The sequence below is a fragment of the Leucoraja erinacea genome, chromosome 29 (assembly GCF_028641065.1).
Source record: "Leucoraja erinacea ecotype New England chromosome 29, Leri_hhj_1, whole genome shotgun sequence".
Lineage (NCBI taxonomy): Eukaryota > Metazoa > Chordata > Chondrichthyes > Rajiformes > Rajidae > Leucoraja > Leucoraja erinaceus.
This window is the reverse complement of record NC_073405.1, coordinates 5,734,508-5,761,360: the sequence shown is the minus strand read 5'-3', so window position 1 is coordinate 5,761,360 and position 26,853 is coordinate 5,734,508. Positions and strand designations below refer to the sequence as shown.

At 41.3% G+C, this 26,853-nt stretch overlaps 1 protein-coding gene across 1 annotated transcript in view; it reads right to left on the bottom strand.

Moving 5' to 3' along the window:
- The window catches only part of mfsd14a2 (major facilitator superfamily domain containing 14A2), a 33,278-nt gene extending 9,894 nt beyond the window's left edge, over positions 1–23,384 (bottom strand). Inside the window, exons 1-7 of the mRNA XM_055658422.1 lie at positions 23,119–23,384; positions 9,168–9,263; positions 6,219–6,281; positions 4,883–5,010; positions 3,963–4,077; positions 1,939–2,157; positions 1,359–1,472 (exon numbers count right to left, since the gene is read on the bottom strand). Of these exons, the coding sequence (XP_055514397.1) occupies positions 1,359–1,472; positions 1,939–2,157; positions 3,963–4,077; positions 4,883–5,010; positions 6,219–6,281; positions 9,168–9,263; positions 23,119–23,199 (816 nt within the window). The 5' untranslated portion in view covers positions 23,200–23,384. The remainder of the gene's footprint in view (positions 1–1,358; positions 1,473–1,938; positions 2,158–3,962; positions 4,078–4,882; positions 5,011–6,218; positions 6,282–9,167; positions 9,264–23,118) is intronic.
- Positions 23,385–26,853: the final 3,469 nt, after the last annotated feature.

Below are 26,853 nucleotides of genomic sequence, written 5' to 3'. Positions count from 1 at the left end.
CATTGCTCCCTTTAAGTAACTTACGGCTTCCTCAAGAAAAGGGTAAATTGTGCAAGACCTTTCATGAGTTCAGGACCTGTCAAATCATGATATTTTCAAAGACAGTCGATCAAATGCTGGTCAGCAACGGGTTAAAGTCAAAGGGATGTTTGATCAGTCGATCTGTTTTTGCTGAGCCAGGAAAATGAGTTGGAGCTGGGAATGTTGGTCGCTAATCTCCTTCGGGGCTATCAGCCATTTTACATAAATCTAAACAAACAGATGTGGTCTCATTGAAAATTGCCGCCTATCGTTCCCTCAGCCCTCCAAATTGAACATTAAGCCTGGATTTGAAGCTGTAAGACTCGATTCTCAAACCTTTACTTTAGTGAAGCTATTAGCTTGTAGGTATGCTAATGCAATTTAAAAAAGACCAGAGTTAAATTGACTGGAAACAGTGCACACGCCAGTGATAATTGCAGTACAGGTTCAATACACAGCAAAACTAGCAAGACTAAACACTGATAGTACATTTTACAAAACAATCATTAAATATATTGTTGAGGACACATTTTGTAAATATTTCTTCAAATTCAATGCACACAATTCTCTCATGTGTCCCCTGAAGGAAAGGTCAACAAGCTGAAATACTACTTCTGTTTCTCTCCATGGTTAAAGTTTGACTTAGTGATTATTTCCAATATGTTCCAAATTTATCTCTAATTTCTTGTAATATATTTTGAAAAAGATTAGTTTCAGTTTAGTTTATTGTCACGCAAAGCTGTTGTCACGTGATATCCAGTAAGCAGTACGACAATACATGATTAACGGATTGCGAGGCAATACAAGATGGTTTTATTATTCCGAGTGGCAAGTTAACAGATTGACAGCAAATATGACCAAAAACAGTAATAAAGCCCTGCTGAAATACAAAACGGAGAACTTGTGACTATTGTTAGTTCCAACCCAGCTCTAATACTGACACCATTTCAGTTGGTTAGTGGAGTAATTTCAGTATGTTCGACTCATGACCAATGTGTGTTTTGGTCATGAGTAGACATGCCTAAAGCATGTTTACCAACAGGTTTCAATTGATGAAAGACTATTAAAACCCATGGCACATGTGCCACTCAGTCTTTGCATCTCAATTTATTTGCATAATCACATTATCTGTGAAATGGATGTGGCAGCCGCATATTTCACCCAGAAGGAAAAATAGGTGGGGATAAAAAGAACATACTGTCCTTTGGCAGTGCCCTGGGAAATGGGACATTGGGTTACAGATTCAGTGAGACTAGGAAGGAGCAAATAAAACTAAGTGCACCGAGTTACTGTTAAAGAATCTCAAAACCCTTTTTAATTTTATAGCACCATCTTACCTGTCTGAGATAAAGAAAGAAACTGGAATACTGGCCTGCTTCAGGCAGATACGATAGAAATACAGTAATACAGATCAACAAAACTGTTGAATCCTGACCCACTTTCTTCAGAGACTGCAACAGAATGAGAAGGGAGAATACAATTCAATTCAATTGACAAATTAAGACAAAGAACACCTTAACATGAAATACAAAATCATTGGCAGGTTACAGATATTAACGGCATTTAATTAGCATCTTTTACACTTCTTCCTTGTTCCCCTCAACCTGACATGTGCATATTTTTCAAAATCACCTTTAACAAAATGCACAGGATGAATCAATATCATCTGCAGATGCACCTAATGGAATGTCAAGAGGCCAAACAAGCTCCCAATGTCAAACGGCTTGACCAGAATCTTTTTTTTGGGAATTAAGACAAGCACACCCAGAATTATTTTACAGAGGCAACAAGTTGCATGTGTCCTTGAATTCAGTTAGTGAAGATATGAGCTTAATTCATGCATGCAAAATGGAAAGGAGTAGGAATTGTTAAGAAACAATGCATTTGGATGGGCCAGGAATGAATTCAAATACTTACTGCAAAAGGGTCTGCTTGTTCCCATGAAATTGGCGCACCCCAAGAAGCAGGTCTCATCTTCTCTGGTAACGATTCTGGCACAGCCACGAGAATGAAGCAGATGTCCAGCAGGGCAATGGCAGTGGCAAGAACTATCACCAAGTTATCGCCATATGCCCTGGACAGGTAAGCTCCAATAGCTGGGCTGGTCACAAGACTAGCTGCAAATGTTGCAGATACCTGCAGTCGGGAGAACAAAGGTTCGTCTGCTTTACACAAGAAATAGAAATAGAAGGAACAAATCGAGGGCGGCACAGTGGCGCAGCTGGTAGAGCTGCTGCCTCACAGCACCGGAGATCCAGGTTCAATCTGACATTGCATGCTGTCTATGCGGAGTTTGCACATTTACCCTATGATCTCAGTGGGGGGGGGGGGGGATTCTCCCATTTACTCCAGTTTCCTCACATCACAAAGACTTGTGGCATTGTAGATATTTAGCCTCTATAAATTAAACTGCCCCTAGTGTATGAAATGGTTGAGAAGATAGGATATAATAGAACTAGCGTGAACACGTGATCAATGGTCAGTGTGGATTTGGTGGGCCTAAGGGCCTCTTATAATGCTGTGTCTCTAAACTATTCATCCCCTCATGTCTGCTTCACCATTCAGTAAAGCAATGACAATTTTTTCTTCACTAGTTTCAATCTTGATTCCCTTATCATCCAATGTTAACAATGAATGTTTCAGCAAATCAGCCTTTCCAGCTCTCACAGTTGAAGAATTCTAAAGCTTCACTACCCTCCAGATGAGAAAAACCATCATCATCTACTCCAACTGGCTGAGCCCCTATTTTAAGACTTAAACCTGGCTCTGGACAGCCCCACTAAAGGTATCATCATCCTTGCTTTTACCTAGTCAAGCCTCAGTTATCAGTTTCATATTTTTCATTCAGATCACCTTTCACCCTTCCAAGCTCCTGAGGTACAAGTCCAGCGGCTTAATGTTCTCATCTACTTCACAGCTTCAAACCAGAAATCAATTTGATGAACCTTAGTTGCACTTCTATTTCAGGTACATCTTTCTTTAGATAGGTTTAATGGGGCCCTATATAATATAAAAACTTGATTATCAGTGAAACCATCTCCCAATAGAAGACAACATGCAATGTGGTTTCTTAATACTTTTTGTATGCATATTAACAGTGCAATTCAGACATCCAGACCTCCATTAACATCAACACCCTTCAAATGCCAAGTTTAAAATACTCCAACTTTCTACTTCTCTACAATATAGATGGCCTCATTTTTCAATATAAACTTGCCACGCCCGTCAACTCACTGAGCTCATCAACAATTTCCCTAAAGCCTTATCTTAATCATAATTATTAATCCTGACAGGCACCCAGTTTTATTTCATAAGCAAACATGCATTATTTACACTCGATACTCATCCAAATAATTCATGTAGATTGAGAACAGCCGAGCACTATTCTGTGAGGCAAGCCAGTACATTAGTCAAAACCACCCATCTCCATAAAGTGCAGGAAAGTTTTCCTGTGTTTTTAAATATCAGAATAACCATATAGCATTTAATCAAAATACCATCTTAAAATACAAATACACCATATCAACTGGTTGACCCTGACCTAATCTGGTAATTTAACTTGGAACTTAACTTTTTCAGATTAATCATATACGATTGCTCTTTCCATGTTGATTCTACACAGAACCATCTTTATTTTCTAAATACCCTGCTGCTACTTTATATTTTCCTGCACTTTCCATACCATTGAGGTCGCATAAACTCTCTAAAGTCTACCACTTTCTTTCTTCCTTCAGGATTCTTTATATACAAAACTTTGTAAGTTAGAAGGCCAGTAGCAGAATGTGTCCTTGTATTACGGTACAAGTGATACCACTGCTGAAGAAGAGTTCAATCTTCAATAAAATAATTAGTCAAGGAGCGCTAGTGTTAAAGAAACCGGTCAAGGCCCCACAAAGGAACAAGAGATCATTTTATTTGGAAGCTATTGTTGTGTAACTTACAAGTCCATATGCTGTGCTCCTCTCATGCTCCTGAGTTATATCGGCTACGTAGGCAAATATCACTGAAAACGTGACTGCAAATACTCCAGACATGGATATCACTGCAAAGTACCACCTGCAGAGAACAGCACAAATACAAATCTAATCCAATTAATACTGGAGCTCTAAACATAAACCCAAATAAAAAGGTATTTCAACAATTAGCTGTACTCAAATCAGTGGTATATTGGGGTCAAGGAAAGAGCGTTCACGTCGCGGCCCTGTTTCCACCAATCTTTCCACCACCACGCACAAGAAGCACAAGAAGCGACAAGACAGACACCATTGTATGCAGATGCCGAAAGGTGTGTTCAGCTCTGGCTGAACAACTTCTAATCCTGTGTGTGGACTCGATAAGAAGAAGAAGTGGTATATTGTATATTTACAACTAAAAAAAAACTTGGAATTACACGAGTCGTGCTATGCTCCTTCAGGCCACTGCTACATGACATTAGCAGCGACTATAGATAGACGGTTGAGACTATGATCAACTTTATCCAACTTAATTTGACAATTCCATTAACAGTGGTTAAAACTTCAATTAAGTCAACCTGGAAGTTTTTTTCTGGGTCCAATATCCAGACAATATCTTCAATTTCAGCTGCTACTATACGGAAACATCTTGCGATAATGGCGAACCAGGAAACCACACCTCTGGTGGGTTAAGGTGGGATAGGAACTTACTTCAAAGACCTCTGCACCTCAACACTCCCCGATACAATAGTTTTGAGCGCAGGGTAAATATTCACAAGTTTTGCACGCCTGAATTAAGATTTGGAATCGTCATACAATTTATGTCATTATAACTCCATAATCTGCTAAAATATCAGACGGACAATGTAACAATAAGAGGTATGATGCAGCAACTTGGAAACACTCACCAGGGGCTTATTCGCATGAGAGGAATTGGGGCACAGGTGAAGAACACAGTTAAGAGAAGAAAGGATTTCCGGCCCCAAACATCCGACAATGCTCCAATGAGAGGAGCGCTGAGAAATGATAATATTCCCTACAGATCAAAACAAGGCATTAGAAATCAAAACACATTTGTAAATAGAGAACATATGATCACAAAATCAAATCAAACAAACACGCACAGAACCACACATAGGCAATGAATTTACCAAATTAACCAAAACATGCATGGATACAACATATGCGCAGTGCCTTTGCCAGGTGAGGCAAGGCATGTAGGCACAGAACACACACTTGCAGCAACTTCATCTAACTGTCTAAAACGCATACGCAGAATGGTTGTATCTGCAAAACCAAAACACGCAAGCAGCAAGTTTGCCAGACAAAAGAAAATGCTCACAAGCACTGAACAAATACACACAAGGCAAAATATTCAGGTACAGAATACAGGCACGCAGCGCCTTTAACAAACTATACACACACCCAGAAATAGTGGGCCTGTCTGAAATTAAAATGTGTTATATTTCACACAATATATTCACATAGCAGCTTTGTCAGACACATCAAAACTCCATGCTCATTCACAGAAAACATGCACACACACACAATAGCTTTGCCAGACAAAACAACGCAGAAGCACACGCACAGTGACAACTTTGGAATAAACTGGTATAAAAAATACTCAGCATTGAAATTTTAAATTAAAACAACGCTGGAAGTACACAGCAGACCAACTGACAATTGAAATAAACTTGTTACAGACAGATTACCGCCCAAATAAACCAAATCAAATGGCTGGAATGGTACAGTAGGAGACACACCCTCTGAAATAGATATTAAGCTGGCTCTCTTGCCACACACAGAAATTTATAGTGGCCTTCCAATATTTGTTGTCATAGACATAGTTATACAGTGTGGAAACAAGCCCTTTGGCCCAACTTGCCCAGACCGATCAAACATGTCCCATCTAAATTTATCCCACCTGCCTGCGTTTGGTCCATATCCCTCTAAACCTATCCTATCCATGCACCTACCTAGATGTTTATTAAATATTGCAATAGTACCTGTCTCAACTACTTGCTTCGGCAACTCGTTCTATACACCCACCTCACCCCTTCTATTAAAGTTACCCCTCGGGTTCCTATTAAAGCTGTAATCTCTGATTTGTTGTGTTGCTTCTTTATAGAGTTGCCAATTGGAATAGTTTCAGAATTCCAAGGTACAGGCTCACAGAAAAACAGGGTCAATCAAAACAAAGCATACTTTGCTTCTCTGTCAAACTAAGCGATTGTTTTTTCTTACCTTCACCCCATGAATAAGTCCATTCATTAGAAATGTATGCTGAGGAAATGTCTGATGCAAAACCTAAGGAAAAACTAGATGTTATACATTGCAATTATAATGTAGGGTTACAAAATTAGCTGTCAATTGAGGACTCCTTGCTCACGGGCAGAGATAATTGCTGGTGCCAATCCAGCAAAGCAATGACCTTATGCAGCCAGCAGCACTGCTAATAATGACCGTCAGATTGACAAGGAGGATAATATACTTTGGTGGATGGAATCCAATACATTATAGAAATAGGAGCTAATTGCCATCACCCAGGATTCAATTGACAGATCAATGGTTGAACAGATTCTACAAAGTCTACACATGGTAGTGAAAACAACAAACAAGACAGCGACTGAATACTGGAAATATTTAGTCAACCAGCATTTGTGGACAGGGAAACAAATCAGAAATTCACAGCTATTGGGTTTTTTTAAATCGAGGGAAAGAAGAGGGAAAAACAGGCACAAGGAAGATCGATGATTAGAAAAACTGCTGCAATGTGACTTTACAGCCTCTTCTCTTCTCATATCCATTGACAAATATTTACCCATTTTGTCTATGTGGAAGCACAGTTAGATACTTTGTCAAAGATTAATGATAGATGGATGGGGGTGGGTGTTAGTGAAAATACAACACAACGGGCTGCTACTGCACCCTGAACTCATACTTTAAGCAGAGGTGGCAGCAATGGTAAGTGGGAAGATCTTAAATTACAACTTGGTACATAGGGGTGTAACACAGTACTGAAAGAATTGGAAAACCCAGCATGTACTGGACCAATTGAGAACACCAAACAGAACACGACAGCGCAGAGCAGGTCCTTCAGCCCACAATGTCTCTGCTGAACATGTGCTCAACAAGGGACCAACTCTGGAGGAAGGAACTGCAGATGCTGGTCGACACCAAAGATAAAACACAAACCACTGGATTAACTCAGCGGGTCAGGCAGCATCTCTGGAGTAAAGGAACATCATCTCTTACCTACCTACACATAATCCCTATCCTTCCATTCCATGCGCCTATAAAATGTCAGTTAAATGCCATTATCGTATATGCCTCCACAGTGTGTTCCAGGCACCTCTGTGCAAAAAATAACTTTGCCCCTTTCACCTTTAAGGTATGAGTAGTATTTTATATTTTCATCCTGGGAAAAAGGTTCCGACTGTCTATCTGGCCTAGGCCTCCCTTCATTTTATATACTTCTATCGGGTCTCTCCACAACGTCCAGCATTCCAAAGAAAGCAATCCAAGTCTGTCTAACCCCTCTAATACCCCTTAATCCAGGAATCCTTTTAGTGAAGCTCCTCTGCATCTTTTCCAAAGCCTCCACATCATTTCCTGTATGACCAAAATGTATGCAATACTCAAAATGCAATCTACTAATAAAGTCCTATAAAGCTGCACCATGATTTTCTGACATATTCAATGCCCCAGGCAATTAGGGTAAACATGTAAATATGCCTTCTTTACCACTTTATCTACTTGTGTTGCCACTTACAGAGAGTTATGGACTTGCACCCTGTATACTTCAACAGCCTTCCTCATAGTTCATGACCAGAGCAACCCTGGTGTCATCTACAAACTTACTAACCAACCCCATCTGCATTTTGTCCAAGTCATTATATAAATCAGAAATAACAGAACGCAGAGCACAGATACCTGCAGAACTCCACTGGTCATACAGCTCCAAACTGAATATTATTCTTCCTCTGAACCCTCTGACTTCCAACAGTAAATCAGTTATCAATCCATAAGACCAGGTCACAGTTAATCACATGCATCTAAATCTTCTGGATAAGTCCACCATGGGGAACTTTATCAAATGCCTTACTAAAGTCCATGCCGACAATATCCATCTCCCTCCCCTCATTAATCACCTTCATCACCACCTCAAAAAACTTGATTGTCAGCAACACATGACCTGCCATACACAAAGCCACACTGACTGTCCCTAATGAACTAATTATCTTCCAAATGAGAGTAAATCCTATCCTGAAGAAACCTCTCCAATAGCTTCCCTACCACCAATACAAAGCTCACCTGCCAATAACTCCTGAGATTCCATACACTTCCATTCTTAAACAAAGGAACAACATTAGCTAGTCTTCGCCTGTGGGTAGAGGAAACTCAAGGATTTTCAAAGCTGCCTTAATCTCCTCTTTTCTCTCTCTCTCTATAAACTGGGAGGGATCCCATCAGGCTCTAGGGATAAATCCATTGTAATGTTCTTCAAGAGCCCAACACCACCTCCTCAATTTCAAACAGACCTCGTATTCTCCTCACTGATCTTGATGTCCATTTTTATCCTCTGGTGAAATCACATACAAATTTAGTTTCCTCACCTACATTCCCTGCCTCCAATCATAAATTCCCTCCTTTATCTTGAGCAGTCAGTCCTACCTTCTCACTGATTACCCTCTTATTTTTTAATGTAGGTATAAAAAGCCTTGGGATTTTCTTTAATCAGTTTTGTCTAAACATAGCCAGCAGGACTTCCGTTTAAAGTTAATTTATATTCTACAAACTAATGTAAATTCTTTGTTGGAATTAAATCACATCCCCAATAATTCACTGGTAATGATTTCATGATTTTAGACATGCATAATTGACATTAGATGTGGGTTTTGCTGCCGATGTTTCATCCTTGGAGTTTTGTGCAATGTGCAGTTCTGTGGAACCAACATTCTCATCAGTACTTACGTAAACTTCATCCTTCCTTGGAGAACTTGTGTAGGGACTACGAGCTGGTTGGTTAGGAACTTTCCAAGTGTAACAGCACAGCGATCAATGGTACACCAATTGCATAGCTGAGAAACCAGTGCCCGATGTAGAGGTTATCTCATGTATACTACTTTGTTTACATGTGATGGATGGCTGGGCACCATTTCAATAAAATGCAAAAGTGCAAATTATACTCACAGTTAACATAGGAGTTGTCAACAATCCCCACGCAAAGAACTCCAAAAAGATTACAATCACCGCATGGTAGACACTAGGCTCGCCTATCCCTTGCGGCTGTGAACAGAAAAGATATACACTCAGGTCTACGTTTTGACATCCTTGCTTGGCTGTGAACAGCTAGGCACCAGTAGCCTGAATACCCACTCAGCTCTGTCAAAAGTTATGCCTCAAAAAAGCAGCCAGCATACGCCATCCTGTCATTACATCGGGAAGAAGGTACAGGAGTGTAACATCCAGGTTCAGGAACAGCTTTTTCCCTACAGCAATCAGGTTATTAAACACTAAAACCTCAAATAAGTTCTGAACTACAATAGACTATTGTTAGTTTTAAGTGTATATATATATATATATATATATATCTCCATCTCGTGTGTGTGTGTGTGTGTGTGTGCGCGTGTGTGTACTGTACTTTTTTTCCTTTCTTTTTTTCTCTTGTTTATCATATTGTTTACAGTGTACTATATTTACATATTCTGTTGTGCTGCAGCAAGTAAGAATTTCATTGTTCTATCTGGGACATATGCCACTTGAATGCTGCCCTACAAACCCTATCTGGCAGCTCAGTGACTGGGAAAATGTTAAATATCTTATAAAATGATTCAAAAGTAGGCAATATTCTTGTATCAGTTTCAGTAATTTCCAAGAATCAGTTATCTCTGATGCTATACATTCGAGTTGTTTAAAGAAGTGACATGGGGGAAATGTGTCCCTGGTGTAAAATTTTCAAGTCCCAAAGACGCCGATCGAATCATTGAATTGACGAGTATGCTATGTCGCATGGGCAGAATTGGTTGAACATACATATTTCATCCTCAAATGGAAATGCATCATCCTTCCATCATCACCTCTATGAAAATCCTGGTACTCAAATGCTTTGCGATAGAAAGCATTAAGGAAGAGAAATTTGCACAGTTATTTGAAACCAAGCAAGATAGAGCAATTAAAAGGATTATCGGGACAGTAAGATTAGGCATAAACCAGCAAAGGCACACTGGACAGCAATAAACACATGGCTCTTCACATTTCTTACCATCCAATATTATGCTCATAATCTACACTGGTTGCGAAGCATGGAATCATGGAGTTGATCTCTGAATAACAGTAATTTCTTTGCTGCACCTTGCAAGTCCACGTCTCAGGTATTCCAACCCTACCCATGGAATAACATCTCACGCATAACCTCTCCTCATACAGTGTCTCATGTACAACTAGACATCTGGTTTAAGTTGTGCATCTATCAATTGTTCTCCGGACCCGCAAAGCAACTGGTAACATCTTCAGCATAGTTTCAAAGTTGATCACAACTCTGTCACATCAGCAAAAAAAAAATGCAATCCTTCTTTGTGATACCCATGTACATAACCCAATAGTTGCATAGGGAAAAATGCTCCATCAGACAAGTATGGAAGAATGAAATGTTTCACCTTGTTAATTACAGTTCAAATAACAAACATAGCAGACATGCAAAATATCATCCAACCACACCCTAGTGAAATTCCACTGACACAAACATCCAATCTTCCTTACTAACACTTCTACAATGAGAAAATATTGTCAAAATCTTTATTTTAAGAGAGCATACATTTACAAACACATTCCAGTGTGTTTTGGGAAAATGTAGATTTTCTTGTTTATTTGCCTTTTGGCAAAATATTTCACCACTAGTCAGTGGGAAGGGAGGAGAACAGTCACGGTGGCGCAGTGGTAGAGTTGCTGCCTTTTGATTGACCAGAGTTAATCCCGACTACGGGTGCTGTCTGTACGGAGTTTGTACATTCAACCCGTGACATGCGTGGGTTTTCGCCAAGATCTTCGGTTTCCTCCCACACTCCAAAGACGTAGGTTAATTGGCTTGGTAAATGTAAAAATTGTCCTTAGTGTGTAGGATAGTGTTAATATGCGGGGATTGCTGGTCGGCGCGGACCCGGTGTGTCGAAGGGCCTGTTTCCGAGCTGTATCTCTAAACTAAACTGGTCAGAAAATGAACCACATCACAATCAACTATTGCAATTTCAATGCAGAATTTGACCCGTCAAAAAAGCTTTCAGGCATTTTGGCATTAACCACTAACTTTTAACCAGCTACAGATCTTCACTTTTTCTGAAAATATAGTTTAATAAAAAAACTCACATTAGGCCTGTCATCTAACAGAATCTCAGGTTAGGAGTCATGCGGCTTGATATTGCAATTAAATGACAACACTCTGCAGGTGTAGTTCTGAGTCTTAAATGCACAGAAAGTCCAAATTATCTCTAGTTTATCCAGAGCTGGCCGATTTGACCCAGATGATTGCAATTGTCACACATCACTGTATCTACTGGATGGGATTTATAGTTAAAATCCTGTTAGTTCAGGTATAGCAGATATGCCAGAATCAGTCTCTAAGAATTCAGTTACAAGGTGAGATTTCACAAATTAGGACACATTTCTTCAGTTTTAAAAGGTTATTCCTCCAGCTATGAAATGGAACTGATAGAGGAGATTAGGAGAAACTATTTGGAGTCTCGGACACGGAAGGATATAACATAAATATTTGTCATCTTTTCAAGAGCGAATGCAGTTAAGAAATATGTTTAAAAGGAGGTAAAATTTTGAACACAGCTGCAAACAACTATTGATGCATGGTCAAGAATTTATTGAAGTGGATAGTCTATTATTAATCCACAGTATTAGGAGATGCGAACAAAAGGGTAGATTTATAGAACAACACATCAGTCACGGTCCAACAAAATAAATGTCATTCAGTTAAGTTTCTCCCATCGTTTCTCATTCATTTCTTCCTCTCAGTGAGCCCCCGGAAAGCAACAAGACAAATAAAACCTGTTTGCTGTATAATGCTGCACAAAAGACACAATTTCCCTATGGGTGTAGGGGGTGTAGAAATGAATGTGGATGATTTCTAGTGACCATAAATTAATGAAGTATCAATTCAATTTGATTGATTTTCAGCTCAATCTGCATGAAGTTTACATTATTGCACTGATTGTAGGTTCAACATTCAGTCACTCAGGGTAATTAATAGTTAAGTGCCCATTATACTGTACCCTGTATTATACTGTACCCTGTGGTTTATAACTGAAGGCATGATAAACAAATTTAATGCAATTGCTTGGGAGTAACTGCATGCTTACACACATTAACAGTGCAACGTAATAAACAGTGGAATTAATTCTGTTTTGATTTACAGCTCCAACGTTCATGCCAAAAAAGACCATAAATTTTGTATAGAAGAGGTATTGGAGGTTATTTCTACGCTTTAATAACTGGGTTTTAACTGCAAAAGATACGGATCAGCTCCTTATCTTGCAGTGCTTGGTACAGGTAGTTCTACTAAATTATGATAGTTGCTTTCCTTCGAAATTTTGTGTAATTAAAAAATTGCACTTCAAAATTATTGTGTTAATGGGAAAAAGGGAGTTGGGGTGAGCAATTTTCAGACTGGCAATAAAGGTCCCCTCTAGGATTGAAAAAAAGTTTTTTTAATACTTTATTTTGGTCACTGCTACACTGCGTAATGGAGTACCACTGCACAAGCTAATAAAAGCAATTGCTTGCCAATTTCAATGAAGACCTGCCATGGAACAGGTAGACTGCAATCTTAAGAGGCAATGGTGTCTGATCACTGGGGGGAAATTACATGAAAAGAGTTTTCTACCCTTATAAACTGTTTTTTTTGCCCCCACAAGACAACTTTAATCTGCTTATCAATTTCCAAAGTAACTTCTAAGTAGCTTTCCAGTTCCTGATTGAAATCGCATTATAAACAATTCAGGCCATGCAATAGAAATAACGTTGCTGGATTCATCAATCGCATTAGGTCCAATTCGCAACATGGAACCAGCTTACAGCAGAACTACTTATACAAGACGAATGTAAAAGTTCAAGAAGGAAAGCTTTCTCCTGACACCAAGTCTGTTGGTCAAGAGGCCAGAGTCTATTTCACAGAATAGCAACCACGTGTTGTCTTCAGTCAAGTTAAATTGTTTGGGACCAATGTTTAAGTTTTGAAGGTCCCAGAAAGTTGAAGCAGAATGATTAAACCCTAAATAATCACTAAATAAACAATCCCGAGTGGGAGTGAAAACCACAGTCTGTATCTGGAAGGATGAATTATGTATATTTATGGTTGAAGTATAAACACATTCTGTGGCAGCTTGTGAACAGAGCAAGCTCCCAACCTGAAAGTAATTTTGCAAATTCCCTCCATGTGCTTCACTTCTCCAGAAGCAGTGTGGGGCATCTTCCAAAACCTCTGCAGAATTTATCACCATCTTCTAGATGGCAATTAGTAATATCCAATTTAAAATTTTACTCTGACAGCCATCTCCAAACCTCCAACAATTAATATGGTTTGTTTTTTAAAAGGTTATGGAGCACTTTAAATTGAGTAGTTGTGGTTCAAAGATAATTTTAATGTTTAACTTTTTTGTGAAAAATAAAATATTTTTTTAAACATTGCAAAATATTTGAATTTGTAATGGAATAGCAAACATAAAATTGTACAATATCTTTCAGTGGGCTGGCAAAGCAACTGAAAATTGAAAAACCGGTAAAGCAAATTGTCGATGACAAGCAGCCAAACACTCTCAAACATCAGTTGAGGTGGACGATATCAGCATTAACTGAGGGGACTATGTTGACACTGGGAGAACTTGCTGTTCTTCAAAATGGATCAAGGGGATAATTAGTGCCCAAATGAGCAGATAACAAAAAGATCTTGATTTAGTCAGGAAGAAGCTTCTCTTGACAATGTAGCATTCTACAAGCATTTTACTAGCAGCACTTAAGCAATGATTCACAATCAACAATGTTAATCTAGATAAGCAGAACCGCACAATGTCTCCTATTCGCTTTGCATATCCAATACATTTGTGTGGTAAACGTGAAGAAATGCATGATAACATGGTCATTTCTTCCATCTATCTGAATGAATTCCACATTAACTCTTGTTAAAACTTTCATTGTTAAGTAGGAAAAAGACTGTCAGAATCTTTATCCCAGAGTGAAAATGTCAAATACTAGATTGCACAACTTTATAGCTGGAGTGGGAAAATTTAAAGGAAAATGTAAAGCAATAAACACAGTGTCTGGAATAGAACGGCTAAATGCACGTCTTTTGACCAGAGTTATGGAATCGAGAACCAGAGGACATAGATTTAAGGTGAGATTTAATAGAAACCCGAGGAGTAACTTTTGTTTTTACAAAAAGGGTGGTGGGTATATCGAATGACCTGCTGGTGGGTAGATGAGGCAGATACAATCGCAATGTTTAAGAGATATTTGGACAGGTACATGGATAGGGTAGGTACAATTATGGGACAAGTGCAGGCAGGTGGGACGAGTGTAGCTGGGGCATGTTGGTCAGCGTGGGCAAGTTGGGCCCCGAGGGCCTGTTTCCACGCAGTGCGACTCTATGAGTTCAGGGGGAGTAAGTTCTTTTTTTCTTTTTTTTTTTTTAAGAGTGGATTTTTTAAATAGTAGTGCTTTACAGTTTTTTAAACTGGAAAGCACTACAAGATGCTAGGTGAAAGCTGATATGATAGTGGTATTTAAGGGGTGTTTTAGATAGGTACTCAAACATGGACGATGTGCGGCATAGACATCTTGGGCAAAGGGCCGGTTCTTGCATTGTACGGTTCCATGCTCTTTTTATCTATGACTATGATGCTTTTGCTGTCCATTTCAATGTTGTTGCCGAACCAGGCCATGATGCAACCAGTCAAAATTTTCTCAATCATAGAAGTTCAAGAGAGTATGTCATTATACTGAATCTTCCCAATCTTCCAGAGGACAAGGAGGTAAAGGAGTTGATGTGTTTTCTTTATGATTGTATCGATGCGCTGGGTCCAAGTTCAATACCAAGGTTCCACATTTAATTGAATTACGTTACATAAAATTCTATTATGTTATGATCGCAATTTATCAAGCTAGGTGGCCATACTTGGCTCACTATGGAGCATGCCAAGTGCAGCATAAGGTATACCTAAATCTGAAGTCCCAATATAGCCAATAGAGCTGCACATATGCTAAGCCGTGCAAATTATAAGCAATCTCTTAAACAAATTATTAGATAATAATTCCATAGTCCTGACACATTATTTTGCATTTGAATGCAACTGCAGGGTGCGCAGTATATTAAAAAAATCAATCATTTATCTAGGCGTTTCTGATGGCACCTTTCAAATTTGCAAACTCTGCTTCCAGAGGACAAGGCCAAAAAGGTTCCAAGTTCTCTTCAAAATTACATCATCCTGATTTGGAAATATCACTCTTTCATTGTGGGGAGATCTAAAAGCTGCAGATCAACAACGCAGATGCACCTTCAACTAAAAGACATCAAATCATAACATGGCTCACAATTAGTTGAAAGAACAATTAAAGCTGGGGAATAAATACTTGCCGTCTCAGAAAAATAATCTGTCTGTCTATCTATCTATATAGATACTGTTAAAAGTATCGACTTGTGTGTCTGTCTGTCTCTGATCTATGCCAAAACAGTACACAATAGTGCAAACATTTTTGCAGAACCCTACTCAGCTTTTCCCCGTCGTCAGTCTAATCAATTTTCCTTCAGATTTGATGTTATATTTCACGTTATTGATATTTCAAGGTTTAAAAAAAGCCAACTTTAACAAGATTTTTACTGTTAAAATCCTTGCTGCACCAGCTTCCAACCGACTTCGATACAAAATTGCAATACAGGAACACTGTGCTTCCACTAAGTTTTCACCTGAATGGGATATCACAGTCCTCCACCTGACTTTTGCAACAATGTTGACATCATACAACACTTACTCCAGCTCCTGGCAAGACAGGAGGATGAATTGGTATTGCAATTGGGGATGTGCAATTGGAGATTTGTTTTTAAGTCCAGTGATGGGGGAGGCAGGGGAATGCTGGAATCTTACTTTCGGAAGCAGGTTGAGTTGGGGGACCATGCCTCCCGTGAGGGCTACGGGTTAGTGGTGCAATATTGCGTTGGGGAACAGGTTGCGTTGGGGGACCAGGCCTCCTGTTGGTCTAGTTACACCTAAAATGCATAACCGACATACTAACTGCACAGACAGTAAAGCACTTGGGACTGTCTCGAGTAAAATAAAATAGCACTAAAGCTCCAAAATAGGAAACACATTCAGAAATAATGAATGAGTATTAACCTAAAAAAGCTAACTCTTTCCCTCTCCACAGCTGCTGCTTGACCTGCTGAGTATTTCCCACAAATTTATTTCAGATTTCCAGCATGTAGCTTCCTTTTAGTTTACTAGTTATCTAGAAGATAGCCATGACCTAATTTAGCTGTCCTTTTTTTTAAAAACAAAAAACCCGTTAAAAGCTTTGGCCCCAGTAACAAGTGAGATAACGGGAGTGCAAAGTTGAAATTGTGCAAATATTACTTGAAAATAACTTGTTTTGAGGACTGTGTTCAAGGCTGTTTAAGATACCAGAGAGCATTCCGAGTTCAAGCAAAACATACATATTTATATAATTCCTGGTATGAGCTTGGCAATCCAGCACAAGCCTGGCGGAGCCATACAAGTTCAGAGCAGCAGTTTGTAAATCAGGTTGGGCCCTTTCCAAACACTACCAATTGGTTTGAAAACTTAAGGATTGGCAAAGTTTCATTTAATGCATTCATTGGAATCACACTCTCTCTCATAATGGCCCAACTATTCAGAACTTCATTGATCTACACAACTTTGAGATGAGATTCACATAACTACAGATAACCAAGGTCAACCAATCCCTCCACCCTGGTGGTGGAGGAGAAAGTTAAGGATCTTTCTCTTGCTTTTACCAATTCTTTATTTAGCTTTTTTTTTCCTCAGTAGTGAATCATGCATCTAACATTTGAATCAAGCTTTTAGACATCTACGCCAACTATTATTTCCTTGTGCTTTTCAGTGTTAAATTATATTTGATAATGCTCTTTGAAACACCTTGGGACCTCTTACACTGTATAAATAAGCATTGCATTATTTAAAATAAAGACATAATTGCCTTGCAGAAAGAACTGGGAAAATCCTGATATTAGGAATCTACATGGTTGAAGGCTTTTCTTGGAAGACGACGTGCATGTTAAGATTTAACATTATGAAATAAACTGATAAAGCATAGGGTGTCACTGTCTCATTTGAAGAGAGGGAGCAAAAAAAATCTTCAGAGATAGCAATTTGCCGTAATGATTTGCTCTGCTTGCCTACACACCAATAAAAACAGGATAAAACAAATATTACTTGGGTACATAAACCAATAAGCATGAAGAAAGCACAATATTATTTTAATTCAAGACTCCATTGTTAATGTCCTATATAAAATTGAATTAAGCCTACCAAATTATTGCATGCATTTCAGTTCAGCTTTGTTTATTTAACATTAGTGTTATGTGATTTGGGAATTACATTAGTTCAGTTAATACTGAATTTTTTAAATGCAAATCAATGTTATAGTTGAACTGACTCCAGGGTGAAGGAAAGTGAGAAACCACTGTCCAGAATGTCCTGGTCCGTATCAGTCCTAATTTGTCTGATCACATCTCCTGGTTGAGTCTGATTTAAGCAAAGACTGTGATATTAGTGTAAATGAGACAGGATTTTAAAAATTAGTCTCTTCCATGGAATTACTATTGGTGCAATCAGTTACCCATTATTTAGTAACACTGATAAGCAAACTAAACCTCTCTGGTTAATATGTCAAAAACAGGTGGTGGGCGGGGGGTATGAGCAACCGACAGTCAGGAGATTTGCACAGAGGATAGAGCCGGACAATGACACCAAGTACAAACTATCAGAAAGTGCTGGCACGGGTGAAGCCAAAAGATCAGCTGTAATACTGATAAGCATGCACTCAAAGACTGCAAGTGAAAACAGGAACGAGAAAGAGCAGACCGAAAACCATGATACCCAAATCCAAAGAACTCCAGAAACCAACTGCGAGCTACTGTCTATCACCCTCCATTAAGTATGGAACTTTGATAGCAATAATCATGCACACCAAGTATTGACTGTTGTTCGATTTGATCTTCAATCTGCCAAGATCTATTTCAGTCTTATTTTCTATAATAGTATTACATTTATTCCTGGGCCCACACAAAAGTTGGGAAGTTGGGAAAGTCTTTGGAGAACGACCAGACAGACCGATTCCATTGTTGATGCAAAATGATTCCAGGTATGAGAAACTTTCATTATAGGGATAAAAGGGAGAAGCTAGTTTGTTTTCCTTTGAAAAGATGATTGTGAGTAAAGATGTTTAAAAGAGTTAAAAGAAGAGTCATGGTTTATAATGTTCTGTCAGGGCTCACAGTGGATGCGAATTTGTGGCATTCAAACAGATGCTAGATAAGTATTGGAAGGAAAAGATCTGGAGGGCTAAAGAGGAAAAAAAGACCAGCTGGAAACCTCTTGTATAGTCTTGACTAGCAATTGGCCTTCTTTACGCAGGAACTATTGTGGTTAAATGAAACCTGATTGACTTGTGATGGAAATGGAGTTCTAGACTACTCTTGTAATGGCATGATAAACAAGAAGGATGCAGAGAGTGGAAGACACTGCCTAACCCATCATAGGTTCTGACATCAAGGTGATGTACATGAGACTGTCTCAAGAACACCATCTTCCCAGCAATCTTCGGGCTCAAGAACACTGGTCAACACTAACCACTCCCTCAACAATTATGGCCTAACATGGACTTTGGGCTTGCACTACTGTGGTCTTGTTATCTAGTATTACTGATTATTGATTTATTGTATTATTATACGTTGTACTTACAGTATGTGTTCTATGTTGATGGGTTTGTAAAGGAAGGAGGGAGCTGTTCTGATGGGACGGAATCCACTTGAACCCAACTGGGCCCAAGTCAATAGATTGGAAATCTATGGATGACGTTAAAGGGCAGGAGAGTGCAGAAGAGGTAGCTGAAGTCTCTAGAATAGGACAGGTTTTTGTGTGTTTTCTCCGGGAGCTCCCGTTTCCTCCCGCACTCCAAAGACACACAGGTTTGTAGGTTAATTGGCTTGGTAAAATTGTATATTGTCCCTAGTGTGTGTAGGATAGTGTTAATGTGCTGGGATCGCTGGTCAGTGCGCTGAAGAGCCTGTTTCCACGCTGTATCCCTAAACTAAAACTGAAGCAAGAGTCAAGAGTCAATTTAATTGTCATTTGGACCCCTGGAGGTCCAAACGAAATGCCGTTTCTGCAGCCATACATTACACACAAATAGACCCCAGACACAACATAATTACATTTTACATAAACATCCATCACATAGCTGTGATGGAAGGCCAAAAAAACTTATCTCTCCACTGCACTCTCCCCCCCCCGATGTCAGAGTCAAAGTCAAAGCCCCCGGCTGGCGATGGCGATTGTCCCGCGGCCATTGAAGCCACGCCGGGTGGTGCGAGGTCGCACACCGGGTCTTGGTGTTGGAGCCCCCGGGGTGCGCTCGCAAAGTCCCACGGCCATTCCAGCCGCGCGGGGCAGTGGTGTCAGGCCCCGCTCCAGGAGCTCTTCAACCCCGCAACACGGGCGGGAGAATTCGCCGTTGCAGGAGCCCCGAAAAGCGGTCTCCCTCCAGGGATCCGCGGGCTCCCGGTGCCGCCGTCCGCAGACCCGCAGTAGCAGCCTTCGCATCAGCAGCAGCAGCAGCAGCAGCAGCAGCAGCAGCAGCGGCAGCGGCAGCAGCAGCGCTCCTCCACCGCTCCACCCGCTCCGGTCTCGGCCAGCTCCGCGACGGCAACGGTGAGTCGGCACCAGAGTCCCCGGCTTCTTCCCGTTGGAGGCCGCTCCTCGTTGCGGCCCCAACGACAACTGAGACCCGACGAGAAAAGGTCGGGTCTCCAGTGCAGGGAGAGATTCAAAAGTTTCCCCCGCCCTCCCCCCACACACACACCCCAACAAAAAATAACAAAAACTACATAAAAACACAGACAAAAAATAATAAAACGCGGACAGGCTGCAGAGGCCGCTGCTGACCAGAGTCGCGCCGCCTACCGGATTGGTAGCGAACCATATTGTTGCATGGCCAGTATATATGACCATTAAACAGTATTGACTTGACAGGCCTCCCACTCTCCAGGTGAAGAAGCGTTTCCGCCCGAAACGTTGCCTATTTCCTTCGCTCCATAGATGCTGCCTCACCCGCTGAGTTTCTCCAGCATTTTTGTCTACCTTCAGGTGATTGATGGGTGCAGGTAAAGTTTTAATGATTCCAGGAAAAGAGATTAGCACTGGAACACCAAGCTCGATGTAACTCACTCACATCCAACAAATCAACAGTACAACATTCTAACTTGGGTACAGACCAATATATTTTTTTAAGCTGAATAACCAGTAAGCATCACCAGCTATGGGTGGAGCTGCCAGGATGGCTTTGGAAAATTCATCCAAATGACTAAATTCAGATACAACAAAAAAAACTATTCGAATCAGTGTGTGATTGGTGGTGGTGGGAGGGGGGCACATCCATAATACAAGTTACTTCAAGATGAGAGTTTGTCTTTATAGGCTATTATTAATGGTGAAGTTGAGTGGACGCTGGGTATTTTACAGCAAAATTCTAATCAGGCACTTTTGTGAATCAAGTGCAGACCTGACATCTTACCCAAGGGGGAAAGGGCACAATTACACATAATCCAACACTTTTCTCCTTGACCCCAACTCTCAGAATGCTCTCATTCCAGGCTTTGTCAGTTTATTTCAGAATATTTCCACTCTCATTTGTTCCTTCCAAAGCAAAAGAATGCCACCATAAAATTCACGCGGTAATGAATTCCACCCCTGATCCATGCCAGTTAACCCAAATCTCCTCCTACCCTTTCACAAATTATCAGCGTGTTCTTTTCTCATTAAAAGAGTGAAAACTGGACTTGGCAGTTCTAACAATAGAATGCCACAGACATTGTGGTCTTTACAATCACTCGTATGCAGTAGACACAAAATGCTGGAGCAACTCAGCGGGACAGGCAGCATTCTCTGGAGAGAAGGAATGGGTGATGTTTCGGGCCGAGACCCTTCTTCAGTCTGAAGAAGGGTCTCGACCCGAAACGTAGATCAGTCTGAAGGTCTCGACACGAAACGTCACCCATTCCTTCTCTCCAGATATGCTGCCTGTCCCGCTGAATTACTCCAGCATTTTATGTCTACCTTCAATTTAAAACAGCATCTGCAGTTATTTCATAGACTTGTATGCAGTATTTGACAAATCCTTGCATTTCTCAATGTTGCATGTTGAATCATATGACAAATGAGATTGTTTGCCCAACAGGCCAGCAGCAGCTTTGGTAAATCCTTGTGATTAGCCCCATGCTTTCCACCTCAAGAATTTCACCAACCCTTCTGCAATTATGATAGAAATTGTGTTTACTACTTTTTCAGACTTTTCATTTCAGAACACAGCAAGTCAAACCCACCAGACTTCAAAAAACAAAGTATTTGCATAAGCCATCCCTTCGATCCATTATTTGCAAATGGCTTGCATAAATTCAGCGACCCACACCCAAGAAATTTGGGTTACAAAATTAACATGGTAAAACTGCATTATTCTACAAGAGATAACATGAAAGTTGAAGATGTAGAATAGAAAGCCTTCCATACTTAAAACAGTGGTACAGTCACCGATCTGAATGAATTAGCCAGTTTAATTTAGCTATCATTACACCAATGGATTCACAACAAAAAAAACTTGCATTTCCATAATACCTTTAGCTTTGGGATAAATAATTTATGACTCTGAGCCCCATAAAGGAGATAGTAGAGAAGGTGACAAGAAGCTTGGGAAAGGAGTATTCAAGCAGAGGAGTTTAGGAATATTCCAGGTCTAGCGACTTTAGCAACAAACAGAATAGCTGCCAGTAAACATCCAATAAATTAGAGCACAATCAAGATACCAGTGAACAAAGTTTGTAGGATGGCAGCATACAATGTCAGTTTACAAATTAGTTACCAGATAAAAGTTAAACTCCCTGTCATAACCATTTGTGTGCTCAGTTTCCCAACCTTAGGTGCTTCTAATCTACCACTCTCCTCCATTTATCCTATTTGTGCACCCACAGCATTCAACCACACATGGATCATTACCATTGAACTGATCATTCCAATTTAGTCTGTTTTTTGATGTTCTTACTTCTCCCCCACTCCACCTGATCACTAATAGGCCTACACAACATAATTCTTTATACCATTTCCGACTTAATTCTTTGGAAGAGATCAAACACCCACATATTTTATAGACTGCCCATGGTAACTCAGTACCAAACATATTCCACCTCCCCTCCTTTGCTCCCCATATTTAAACAATTCGCATCTCCTTCACTTAACACTAAAACTACTCATGCACCCAATATGTGCACCCTGATATATTTACATGTCAGACTGTTACACATTTCACTACACAATTGACTCTAAACAACCACCTCAAATGTCACATAGTAGGAGCAAAGCACCTATTTTATAAATCTTCCTCCAACCAGATCAATGATGATCTGACACCACTTACAATGCCTACTCCCCAGAAGTACCCCACTACCTTTCTTGGCACTCTTCTCCCCAGAAGCACCCCACTCCTTTCTTGGCACCCAGAAGTACCCCACTCCTTTATTCCCCATCTGAATATCGCAATCCTCCAAAAAAAAATCAACACAGCCTGCGACCCTTTGGAGAAAGCATTCACCCCCTCTCCCTCTCTCCTCTCTTCTCTCCCCTCCTCCTCCCCTCCAAATCTACGTGCTCTTCCCAATGAAATTCCCTCCTTTTGATTAGTCCCACGACTCCAAATCACGCCCCAATACACACTGTTCATTGCCCACCCCTGTCATCCAGACCCCGCCCAGGCCCACTCTTCTTTCCCCCACCCTCCCGGGGCCCACACATCCAACCGCGGTCTCTCCCAGGGACCCGTCCCCCACCTACTACCTCACCGTGCCCCCGTCCTTGATGATGATTTTCTTGGCCAGCAGGACGCTGCGGTTCAGCCGCTTCTTTTTCTTTCCCTGTGTCATTTTTAGCTCACTGGGCGCCGAGGCGGCTCGACCCGCCTCATCGCCATAGAAACGGCCGCAACCGACAGCTGCCCCGGTTCCCAGCCGCCATTTTCCGCAAGACGACGACGGCCGCCGTCGCTCGTTCGTTCGTTCGCCCGTCCGCCTGTCGTCTCCACCGAACTTCGCTGGCTGTCCAATCACCGGTGGGTAACCCTACCCTGCGTGCCTGGCGCAACCCAACCTGCTGGCACGTTGCCGTTGCCGTCGCCACACCCCCACCCCCCCACACATTCGACTACAATCAAACCCGCCTGATGTTAAAACCACGCCCATTGTGCCCAAACCACGCCCACCCACCCCTAAAGCCCGCCCACCCTTCGCTCTCACTCGTCAATGCAGGTCACGCAGCCTGACGCAATCAGCTCGAATCTAAGAGGCTGTTGGCCGCGTCAATCAACGGGTCCGTGCCTCTTCGGCGCGTGATTGGCTCGGGCCCAGCGCTGATGTTGCGACGTCGCCATCTTGGTAAAGGATTCACCTGGCGAAGCCAACAGTGGATGAGGGAAATGTTCTTCAGGCCTTCATTGGAAACCATTTGTCTGTGACGGTACGCCTCAGTGACTACGTTCACACTCGCCTTAATGTATTCGTACAGGTTTTTATTTTAAATAATTGAATTTAAATGAAAGCTAAGGGCACTGGCCACTGTGGAATTCTCGGCCCAGAATTTTTTTATGGCTGGTTCACTGGATGCATTCAAAACAGTGTTGATGAGCCCTTAGGGCTGATTTTAACTAAGGGATATGTGTTCCATCAGGGACTGGATTGTACTTTTGTTGATCAGCCATGTTATTGAATGGCGAAGCTGTTTTAAATTTCTGAATGGGCTCCGCCTTTACCTATTGTCTTTTCATCTTTGAGGCTGTACTTGTTGCTTGCACCGCACACAATATAAGATTGATTGATTGATGCATTGAAGGAAATCCAAGTTTTGAAGGAGCATAAGAGGGGTCTTGAATTTGTGGGATTCTCTGGCTATAAGAAGGCAGTGGAGGCTGATTCAAGGGTGAATTCAAAAGAGTGTTAGATAGAGCCCTTAGGGCTAGCGGAATCAAGGGATATGTGGAGAAGGCAGGAACGTGGTACTGATTGTGGATGATCAGCCATGATCACGTTGAATGGCGGGTGCTGGCTCAAAGGGCTGAATGGCCTACTCCTTTACCTATTGTCTATGTATCTATGAGGCGAAGGCAGTAGCTGACCGCACACACTATAGAACCAAGGGTATGGGATGCAGAAAGAGGGGTCCAAGTTGGTGAAGGATTTGAGATAGAGGGGATTGCGGTAACCTAGATTCCTCAGAGCAATAGAAAGATTGTAAGATCATTTGCCAAGTATTCAGATTCAGATTCAATTTTAATTGCCATTGTCAGTGTACAGTACAGAGACACAACTACATAAAAGTTTAGCATCTCCTTGACAGTGGCGACATATCCCAAACGATTTGAAGGCAAAAAAATAAATAATCTTTCCGGGGGGGGGGGGGGGGGGGGGGGGGGGGGGGGGGGGGTTGAACTATTGGCAGTCACCGAGGTAGATCAAGGGGCGATCAGGATCCCGCAAGGGTGACGACACAAGAAATTTGATGAGTCGGGGGTGTCAGGGATTATGTTGGAGAAGGGGAATGGGGTTGAGAGGGAAAGATAGATCAGCCAACATTGAATGGCAGAGTAGATTCGATGGGCCAAATGCTGTACTTCGGCTCTTACGACTTACGAACATGAGCTGGGTTTTGATATAAAGTTCTAAGAGGCAGTCTAACAAGCAGTAGTGATTCCTGTCCCCTATATGTTTATGAGATAATGTCTACCTAAACCAGATTCCTCAGAGCAATAGAAAGATTGTAATTAATTTATTTGCCAAGTATGTAAAAACATAAAAGGAATTTGATTTGCCATACAGTTATACCAAAATATCAACAAGACACACAACTACATAAAAGTTAACATAAGTCCACCACAGTGGCTCCCCCACATTCCTCACTGTGATGGAAGGCAATAAAGTCTTATCTTCTTTCCTTCTTATTCTCCCCCGGATGGGGGCAGTTGAACTATCTGCAGTCGGGGCGATCCAAGCTCTCGCAGCTGGCGATCTAAGCTCCCGCATCGGGACGATCAAAGCTCCCGTGATCGGGGGGGTCGAAGCTCCTGCGGTTGGCGCTGCTGAAGTTGGTCCCTAACAAAGGGACCACCAGCTTCACGAAGGATCTCGACCCGAAAGGTCACCTATTCCTTCGCTCCATAGATGCTGCCTCACCCGCTGAGTTTCTCCAGCAGTTTGTCTACCTTCGCCAGCGTCACGATGATAAGTCCACAGGCTCCCGCGGTTGGAGCTACCAAAGTCGATCCCCAGCAAGAGGCCGCCAGCTCCAGGATGTTCAGCCGCAGCTCAGATGGAGTTTCGATATGGAAAAGTTTGCATTTCCGTCGAGGAAAGTGATTAAAAAAAGTTTCTCCCAACCCCCACATAATAGAAAACTAAACATACACTGAAACATACATTTAACAACAGACTAAAAACAACAAAAGAAGAAAAAGAATGTGACAGACTGTTGGCGAGGCTGTAAGCTGCCCAAGCGAAATATGAGATGCCATTCCTCCAATTTGCGTTTTTGCCCCATTCTGACAATGGAGGACACAAAGGTCTGTGTGGGAATGGGAAGGAGAATTAAAGTTTCCAGCAACCAAGAGATCAGGTTGGTTCACGCGGGCTGAGAGAAGATGCATTTCAGATCCCCCAATCTACTTGTTTCAGACTTTGCACCTTTTTGTCTGCACTTTCTCCACGCTGCTGCTCTATATTATGTATGGTTTAATTGTAATCATGCGTGGATGCTTACTCGATAGCACACAAAGCCTTTTACTGTATCTCAGTGCATGTGGCAACAATAATAAACTGATGAAACCTAAAAGAGCATATAAATCCGTCATCACATTACCTTTCCTGTGCTTGGCTTTGTACAAATTGACTGAAGCATTCGCTTCCTTCTAGTTATAGTCCCTTGAATCCAAGATGATTTGGTTCTATTCCGCTTCTGTGAGTTTGAAGTAGGCATCAAGACCATTTTGTCATCGACAGACTCTGCCACAAGTGAAGCAGGAGGTGCTTGAGGGCCAATGGGCGGGTAGAAGTTTCTTCCATCATTTCTGTAGGGTTTTATTTGCTTCCAGTGAAAGGATTTGATATTCACATTGCCATCTCAGATGCTCCTTAATTTTCAGTGGTTGTGGCTCAGGAATTCCCCCTGGTTGTGATGTTCTACTTTTTCAAAAAGGCTTTGAGAGCTTTGCCGAATAATTTCCTTTGTCTTCCAGTTTATCTCTTGCTCTATGTAGAAGCAAATAACAGCAGATGCTGGTTTATCCACTAAAGGACACAGAGTCCTGGATTAATTCAGCAGGACAGATTGCATCTCCAGAGAACATGAATAGGTGATGTTTTGCATGGAGACCCTTCTTTTGACTGAAGAGTCTGAAGATGTCTGCAGAGACTCCCTGAGTCTGAAAAAGGGTCTAAACCTGAAACGTCACAGATCCATGTTCTCTACAGACCTGCTGTTACCCCAGCACGTTCTGCCTTTTATCTCTTGCTCTGATGGAACTCGAGGGAGAA